This window comes from Epinephelus moara, chromosome 24 (assembly GCF_006386435.1).
Source record: "Epinephelus moara isolate mb chromosome 24, YSFRI_EMoa_1.0, whole genome shotgun sequence".
In the NCBI taxonomy this organism is placed as follows: Eukaryota; Metazoa; Chordata; class Actinopteri; order Perciformes; family Serranidae; genus Epinephelus; species Epinephelus moara.
Genome location: NC_065529.1, coordinates 38,305,901 through 38,315,292, shown reverse-complemented (window position 1 = coordinate 38,315,292; position 9,392 = coordinate 38,305,901). Strand labels below are relative to the sequence as shown.

The 9,392-nt window shown below is 40.1% G+C and overlaps 1 protein-coding gene across 1 annotated transcript; it reads left to right on the top strand.

Annotated features, from left to right (window-relative positions):
* Positions 1–1,005: 1,005 nt before the first annotated feature.
* Positions 1,006–9,266, top strand: LOC126386274 (troponin T, cardiac muscle isoforms-like). Its single transcript, XM_050038508.1, has 10 exons — positions 1,006–1,028; positions 1,187–1,208; positions 1,310–1,373; positions 1,485–1,601; positions 1,724–1,801; positions 1,990–2,091; positions 2,186–2,295; positions 2,386–2,476; positions 3,726–3,766; positions 8,373–9,266. The coding sequence occupies exons 2-10, from the start codon at positions 1,204–1,206 to the stop codon at positions 8,410–8,412; spliced, it is 648 nt and encodes a 215-aa protein (XP_049894465.1). The 5' UTR covers positions 1,006–1,028; positions 1,187–1,203; the 3' UTR covers positions 8,413–9,266.
* The last annotated feature ends 126 nt before the right edge of the window (positions 9,267–9,392 follow it).

The following is a 9,392-nucleotide window of genomic DNA, read 5'->3' as shown; positions in this document are numbered from 1 at the left end:
GCACAAAATATACTGATACAGTCAATTAAAAATCAATTCATAACTTTTTCTACAGGCCCAGCTGAATATTGCAATAATAATGTACGGTTATCACAAAATCCCATGGCACACCAGTGTGTTGCAGCACACCATTTGAGAACCACTGCTTTATACTACTGTAGGTGCTCAGAGCATTAAAACTGCTGCCATCCAGTGCATCACATACCGCTACTAGGGTTTCATTGTACATCAGTATCCGAGGCTGAGGGCCACTGACCAACAAGCTCGTGGTGAGACCAGGTTGAAATTTAACACATAAATATTAATCTAAAAATCATGTGGATACAGAAACATTATTTAACTACCCTGACACCCTTAAACGGATAAACGATAAGTAAATAATCGATGACAAAAAAATACAAAGAACAAAACATTTGATAGATGGATGTACTCTCCGCCTGCTGGTTATGTGACAGGGACTCAGGTGGAGACACGTATGAGTTATCTGTGATAATAATCTAAAGGGGCCTCTTAAAAACTCCCTGAGAGAAACCACGTCTGCATTCCTCTCTGGCTGAGTCCATCATCACTGACAGGAGATGATCAGCTATGTTGCCTCAGTCCACTGCTTTGTCATTCCAGCTCCATCATTGCTGACACCGACTCCTTTCTTAAATTACAGACCAATAGGAGAGCAACAACACTTGATTTACTTGTATTGCGGCCTGCTAAACCAGGAGGACTTTAAAAAAAACAAATTAAGAGTGTTGAGAGTGAAATCTTTTTTTCTCATTTTATAACAAAGTCAAATCAAAACTTTAATAAATATCACATACTGGTGGACAATAATCTTTTAAATGAAACTTAAAACACATTTTTACAACTACTGCACTTTTAAAATCCTTCCTGAGAGTCACCTGTGACCCTTTTTATCAGTGTCATAATTCTCTACATGTCAGTGTAACCTGCACTTTCTCATGTTCACTCACTGTTGTCTCAACACTGACCCTCTCATCTTTCAGCAGATGCTGCAGGGGAGAATGAAGGAGGTATGGATCGCTTATTTAGGCAGAACAAAGGCTATGTTTGTGCAACAGCGGAAAAAAATGTTGCTCTGTGGGATGTTTCATGCATAAAGTCCTTCGTTTTTTAAAATAAGTTGCTTCACAAACTAAAGATTTTACTTTGCTTTTTTATGCACACACAGAAGACGCAAAGCCCAAGATGAAGTAAGACCAGAGTTTAAATATATTCATACAACTTAAATTGAAAAATAATTCTCTGTGTAAGACACATTAAGATGAAAAGAGTTTTCCATCTTCCTCCTCAGGGCTGGTTTTGTGCCCGGCTTGGCAGCGCCCAAAATCCCAGAAGGAGAAAAAGTGGACTTTGATGTGAGTTCATCTCAGAACTGATCAAAGTTACACCTGCAAGCTGTCTTTTTTTTTTAAGGGAAGGCAGATTGTTGGATACGCTCACGTTTCAACTTCTTGTTATAATTTCAGGACATTCATCGAAAACGAATGGAGAAGGACCTGACCGAGCTCCACTCTCTGATTGATGCTCACTTCGAGCAGCGCAAGAAGGAGGAAGAGGAGCTCATCAGCCTCACAGATCGCATTGTATGTCCATATCTTCTACTGCAATATGTAACACGTTTTGTCTCCAGTAATCAAGTGCTGTCTTTCAGTTTTGAGTTTACAGAATTTTGTTTTGGCGTGTAAAATTTTCCTTCCTGCTTCAGGAGGCACGCAGGTCAGAGAGAGCAGAGCAGATGAAGATCAGGGCAGAAAGAGAAAGAGAGCGGCAGAACAAACTAGCTGTACGTATACGAGGACAAATAACATTTACAGATCATCACTGTAAGACGGACAAGCTTCCTGAACCCTATCAGCTACAGAAACATTTTAAAAACTGGCTTTTTCAAAGTGCAAATATTTCATTCCCAACCATAAAGTATACTAACAACTTCAGTTAAACTAACATGAGTGATCAAATGTACCATGACAGGAAGAGAAAGCGAAAAAAGAAGAGGGAGAGGCGAAGAAGAAAGCAGACGATGATGCGAGGAAGAAAATGATTCTGTCCAACTTGACCTTCACTGGATACAAGGTGAAGAATTTCTGTATCTTTAAAACATGTCATATGCTAGATTAGAGGCGCACTAACCTCCTGTGTATACGTACACATCCCTCTCCCTGACCAGCAGACACAACCCGGCCAAAAGAAACAAACGGAAAGAGAAAAGAAGAAGAAGATCCTGAGTGATCGACGCAAAGAGTTAAATGTTGAGCACATGAAAGAGGACAAACTCAGGTAAAAATAAAAACCCAGCAAGAAAACAGTCTCTAGATTCATTCCAGATACTTCTCATGATCTATCACTGCCTTCTCTGTGCCGATGCAGGGAAAAAGCCAAGGAACTGTGGGATTGGATGCGCCAGCTGGAGGCTGAGAAATTTGACCTTAAGGATCAGTACACGAAGCAAAAGTATGAGGTAAGTTCTTTTCAACACAAGCACCATTCACTGTTGTGGCTGAGACCGCCATACAAGGTGCCACCTGTATGATCACTTCGACACGTACACTCTAATGGCAAGGGATCAAACTCCCAATCCTCTGACTGGTAGATGACCTAACTCTACATGATTATGATGCCACCACAAGAATCTATGTACATGCGGGGTGGCTGTGGCTCAGGAGGTAAACATCACCAGGGACTCTGGGACTCAGGCCAAACTATAAACAGACCATGACAGAAAGATTAATGATAACATTTCCTCATATAAACTACTGACGACCAGTTTTGTCAGTTACTGTGAGCGGAGTTCAGGCAAAGATCACAAGATGAGATGAAGTAGCAGAAAAAGTTTAAAAAGCTAAGTTTGAGAAATTAAATATAATTATATCGAACATATATAATGCACTACAAAAGCAGAGAACAGCAGTGGCGGACTCAGGCTGTCTGAGAGGCAGGGGTGAAAAATATAAAAGGGCACCAGCAGGTTTCCCATAGACTTTCCATGGCACTGCATACATTTTTAGGCCACCCTAGAGCTCACTTTATGATGATTCATCTACCACAGGAGCATCTAAGAGTGCACTTTTGCAGCAGTAAACTGTGAAGAGAAAATAGGGCTAAGTTTTGATGCTAGTTAGCCAAATTGTTTCACAGATTAGTTGTAATAATCAAGTTTCTATCATCCTCAACTCAATGTTGAACAAGTACAATTAAATAATCTATAATTTAACATATTTAAACATGTGATTTAAATGTCTAACAACATTAATTTGCAGAACTTCCATGAGAGTCAGCGAGTGAGATGGCAGTTACTGCTACTTTCTAGGTGTTAGCAGGACAAACTAATTTAGCAAGTGTTAGTCTACTTCTCTTCCTCAATCGTGATGGGTTTCAGCTATTGATTTATGTGTCGGCTGTCAAACTATGATCAATCACAGGGAACTATTTCAAAAACGTAGAGAAATCAACCTTCAGCTGATGCCAGCTGTGGCCATTTCACCAGGTAGCTTTGACTTAACCCAGTCAGAGTTCAGTGACTGCAGTTTCTAAATTTTACTAAATCATCATTGTTTTTGTTTGTTTTTTCAGGCACATTTCTTGGCGTCACTTTTTTTAAATGGTGAAACAAATGTTTAAAAAGTCAGATTCAGTTTTGAGCAAATAGGTGTTTTACTGTATTTTGGCTTTAGTGAATGTCGATTAACGTTCAAACATCTTTTTCACAGATCACCGTGCTAAGAAACCGGGTCAGTGATCATCAGAAAGTGTAAGTATTGTTCATAGATGCTAACATCATGGTGCACATATTATGATTTCATTCAGTGCCTTTTAAGGCCCCGATCACACAGGAGGCGTTTTGCAGGTTGCAAAATGTGAGGCACACCGCACTGCCTTTTTTTAAAATTGAATGCCAGTAGTGGGAAAAAAAAGCTTGCTGAGCCTTGTTATTGTTTCAAGGCACCTCATCATGTCCTTACACGAACTTTCCCGTGTAGTCAATCTACCTTTTTTTTTTGTTTTTTTTTTGTTTTTGTTACAGTAATTAGTATCTAGTTCCTAAAGTGGACAGGCAGAGGGTACTTACTGTAGCTCTGGCTGAGGGTGAGGGGCTGTTAGCAAATAGTTTGCTGGGCACAGGGAAACAGAGATCTGTGTGGGTACATGAGACCCTTAAAAAGAGGGTGGATCACAGGGAGTACCACCAGTTGGTCCAGGAGCTTCACCTCGAGGGTGGTTGTTTCCAGGCATATTTTAGGATGACTCGGGGGCACCAACCTGTTGTCTGTCATCTGGCTGTATAGCTTTGGGGGGCACCAACCTGTTGTCTGTCATCTGGCTGTATAGCTTTGGACATCTGGCAACCGCTACCACCAGTTTCTCCTCCACTGTTTACCAACTGTAAACACCGCTACCACCAGTTTCTCCTCCACTGTTTACCAACTGTAAACTTGTTGTCATGACCACCACAGAAGGACCGCCTCTCAAATCATCCGGTTGGACAATGAGATAAAAAAGAGAGATGACTTGGGCCATTTTTCTGCTCTGAGTTGAAGTTTTTTCAACTCGAGGAGTTCAGAGCACTCCGGCAAAAACGCCAGGCACCTAGACTACAGAAACATGAGGCGGGTAGCAATGCAAAAACAGTTTCATTCTCATTAAAACAATCACATAAAGCTGCCTCCAGCTGCTAAAACACTTTGTGTGTGTGATCAGGGCCTAACACGTATATAGCCTATACAATATAATTTATAAAACATATATTAATACATAAAATTGCCCCCAAATTTACCAGCTATAAAATTAAAGTGACACCTTTATGCCTAAATAATTATAATCCAATAGTATAATAAATATTATGCTGAAATGAGCCATTCTCCATAATTAGCATGTTTACTTTTGGTATTTCAGTATATTTTGATCCTAACCCTTTTATACTTTTACTCAAGTAAAAAAAAAAAAAATTGCAGGACTTCTACTTGTAACAGCATATTCTGTATTGGTAGCCTACTTTTACTTTGGTAAAAGGTCTGAGTACTTCTCCGACACTGCCTCTTTTCATAACATAGTAGTCTGATATCTTTAAAACAGAGTATATCTTTCATTAAGATGGGCATACAAATACTAAATGAGTTTATTCAAAAAGGCAGGAAGCAACATTCAGGTAAGAAATGATCGGTAGTTCCCTGCCGAGACTCATAAGCCTGCCCTGATGTAAATGTTCACCTAGTGACCTCATCATGTTTCCACCTCCTCCTATTTCAACTTCCCCTCCGCCTCTCTCGCAACACTGCTCTCCATTTGTTTGAAGTGGCGTCGGTTGCAGCTGTTTGTGCCAGCTGCCCGACAGCAGGACTAAAGTTTCCTGAGTGGCCAAACAGGATGTGGAAAACAAAAAGGGGACGAGTACATGAGAGGTGTTTCAACAAAGGGCAAGCTGGGGTATCTGAGCAACATATATATGCTCTCGGTCTCGAAGGAGCGATGGTTGTAACGGAGGTGCAACAGCTGAGAGATCTTATAACTGCTATGTGATATCGTCTGTGTTAATGTAGCTCACAATAAAACAGTGACCGGGTCCTGATGCCATCCAAATCATCTGGATCCCTCCTCCTGATCTCATGTAGGCTGTGCTGCAGTGAGGGCTCAGGCTATTAATAAAGCTTTAACACACTTATGGTTTTCCTGCAGAATATGACATCTACAGTGCAAACCAGTAATACTGAAATACTATGACTACTCCCTTTCAAATAGAGCCATGGTTTTGAGAAAAAAAAAAGGATTGCTGCACTGGGTTAAGGAACCACATAGTTAGCTGTAAAAAATCAGGTGCTCTCCAATGATGGGGCAAAGAGTCACATAAGGATAAAAAACAACGACTGGCCGGCTCACTCAGTGTATAAGTCCAGGGCACAGGCAGGCAGTCCAAAAATGCATCTGAGGCACTCTGACTGTATCAACTAGAGTTTTGTTGATACATGGACAACCATCACGTTTCCTTGTTGCTTATCTTTGTCATATATATCTTATATTTTTAATTTTGTGCCACTTAATGTGCAGGTATGTTACAATATATAACAATTCTTACTTTATCTCACTGTTGTTTCCTTTCTTTTAATTTGGCATTGAACCTTTTTTCCTGTTACTAAATATGTAAACCTATGACCTATGTCACATGACCCCTACACGAGTTCTTAAATTGCACATCTGTTTCCAATGCATTTTACACCCTGATGAAGACTCTCTAGTCTAAACATGTTAGTTTATCCATGTATTAATAAGGATTTTTAACCACAGTCAGAGTGCCTTCGATGCATTTTTTGGCTGCCTGCCTGTACAATGGACATTTACACTGAGTGAGCTGGCCATTTGTTGTTTCTTTTTCTAAGTGAAACAGATTTTTGTTTTTCAGAAACCTTCAAGTACAGCGAAAAAACATAATTCATAGCCCAGACAGGAAGTCTGAACATTGTGTTACTCGGTGGTGGGCACAAAATGTGTTCAAATTATGTGCTGGCAACACTAAAACAATGGCAGTGCAAAGTACACGACGATCTCTTGTCATGATGGACACACAAGTGGGAAAGTTTGTGTGGGTTGGATTGGTCAAACAAACACGGACTTTCAACCAGGACATCACTGTTCATGTCCATGGATGTATAAAGAGAACTGGAAATAGTGTTGGAGACAGGGTCCCCGCTATGAAAGTTGCACAGTGGCGCATGAAGGCAAAAATGTTTGATTTCCTAGGTATAGAATTACCTGCATCCTCCACATCTTTGGGCTCACAGAGCAAGCACAGTAGAGACTTTTGTGAGCGGAGTGGCTAACTTCAGGTTTAGCCCTCCGCTAACTTGATTGGGTATGAAATGATTTGATTGTGCAGCTCTTCCAGACTTTCCAAATGTTATTGGACCGAATGGAACAAATCCCAATAGTGAAATTAATCATTTTGCAGGGGTTGTGATGCTCAAAAAAAAAAAAAAAAAAAATTCCCCGATTTACAGATGTCACTTTCACAATGCAAGTCAATGGGTAAAAGTCTATTTGAGCCCAATGGCGTCACGTGACAGACACCGAAGTTGTAATTCCACCGTTTGGACACTATGAAAATTGGCTTTAAATGCCTGACACACTTCCTGGGTACGTGTTTGTGACTTTATAGACTTTACATAGCAAAGTACTTTACGTGGGTCCTTTATGAAACAATGCAAAATATGTACATTTACGTCACCTACATCCCGTACGTAGTTATTTAACCAAAATCATGGTCTTTTCCAATTAAATAACCAAACTGCGACTGTTCGTGTAAGACTTTGCACAGGCATCCTTTTCATGGTGACAGCATTGTTCAGAGGTTGTGTGCATTGCATGTATTTCTGTGAGACTGTGTTGTAATCTGTCAGTTTCAAGTAAAATTGATAAACGTATGTATTCATAAAGCTGCAGGGGTCAGGTACCTCGGTAGCAACAAGAGACAAAGATAGCAGTCAGCTATTTGGTAGCTAATCCCTTACAAAAGCAGACAGCTATGAAAAGCTCTCAGTACAAATGTGAAGCCAGCAGCAGCTCTCTGTTGAGCAGAGGTTTCCCAACCTGGGGTCAGGGCCCCTGGAAGGAGTCACAAGAAGATTATTTGGGAAAAGCAAAAAACTATGTACATATTTCTTTAATCTTTGCATCATCCTTTTAAAATGACAAATTAGGCTATTCAAATTAAATGAAATTATAAAACTTGCCATCTGAGAAAGGAAAATTGTCTTAAGTTGAGCTTTGCACAACTCATTGAGATGCACCCTGTCATGATGGGTCACAACAGGTAGATGGTGCTTTGCGGTAAATATTTGGGTCAACTGCTGTAGACAGATGAACTGCATTGGGACCAGACTTTACACTGACCTGATGAGACTGTAAAATAGTAGTTTCAGAATGCCTTATCAAACAGATTCTGGTCTGCAGTTGTTCCATGCAACTGCAAGAAAACATCTAATGCCCAAATTCTGAACTATGAGCATATTGCTGCAAAAAGTTAACGTCAATAAATCCAAAGGTTAAGACTGTTAAGAGGAAGGTTGTTTGTCTCATCCACATGTGAGCAGATATCTGAAATTTCCTTTCTGTGACAACAATTTCCCTAAAATAATTTACATTTCAAATGCGGCTACAGACCATGCCTTATTTGCATCAGCAGAACAAATTAAATTTCTCAGGGTCGCTGGAATGAAAAGTTCGGTGACAGCATGAGACAATAAATCATAGCGTTACAAGACAAATATGTTTTTTTAATGGAAGGCAATAAACACGGTTCAGTAAGCATTACAGGTTGGGTAGGTTGTGTGCTGGCTGCTCTCTGCTGACTTTCACTTCATTCTCAGTTCAAAGGGTAGGAGAACCAAGCGCGGCCTGAGGAAGTAACACCTGACGTCAACCTGAGGGAAACTGACGACACCTGACATTTATTGAGAATCAAAAACTGCATAATGATGTTTTCTAAATACTTGAACATGCAAGAACAAAATTACAAATGCTCTTAAATATGTATCTGTGAACAAAGTGCATGCTGAGTTCATCTGAGGCAGTATAGAGGTAGAAGGCTGATGTGTTGCAGCTTGTGTTCATGGAGCAGGGAGGAGCGTAACACATGAAAATGACTTTACTATATGAAAAGAATTACGATGTGACAGCATTTTAATGTAACCCTAGCTTTATGTTCACTAAATCTGTCAATTTTAGAGTACTAAAAGTGAAGGTTAAACTAATGAATCGGTTCTTGTGTGTACTAGTTTGTGGCTGCAATGAATTAAAAAAATCTTTATGTACCAAACCAGAAATAATGTCTTCTTTCTCTTAAGTCATGGTTCGTTAACTTAATTGTGATGATATAAAAAACACACCTTCTTTAATAAGGTCAAATTCTTGTTGCCAAATCCAGGTAGCCTTGGCGTGCACCCACAGCATTACCAGCCTTCCATAAATGGCCACACATGAGGACATAAATCTATCAGCGTAAAATGAAACAATTACGAGGCCTCATAAATCTAAACATGACCCCTAAATCCCCTCTTGGCCGCCAGTGGATTACACAGTTTGGACTGCGGAGGACCAAAGTTCAAATCTGGTCAACAAATTACATAATGCACCGAGCGCAACAACAGCTGCAGTGTCTGGCTCTACGAGCTTCTTCTTAAGCCTCAGAATATAAATTATAAGGGTGGAGTAAACAGAATTTGAAAGACATGTTGCTTATCTGCCCAGAAGCATTTTAAACTCCACAGCCAAATACCTAGAGGGGTGTGACAAAACGTAAGCCAGGTTTAACGAAACTCTTTGTGCTGCACCAGTGGCTTCTGACAAATGTGTGGTAATTCCCAGATTTAGGATTTAATAATTTGTCA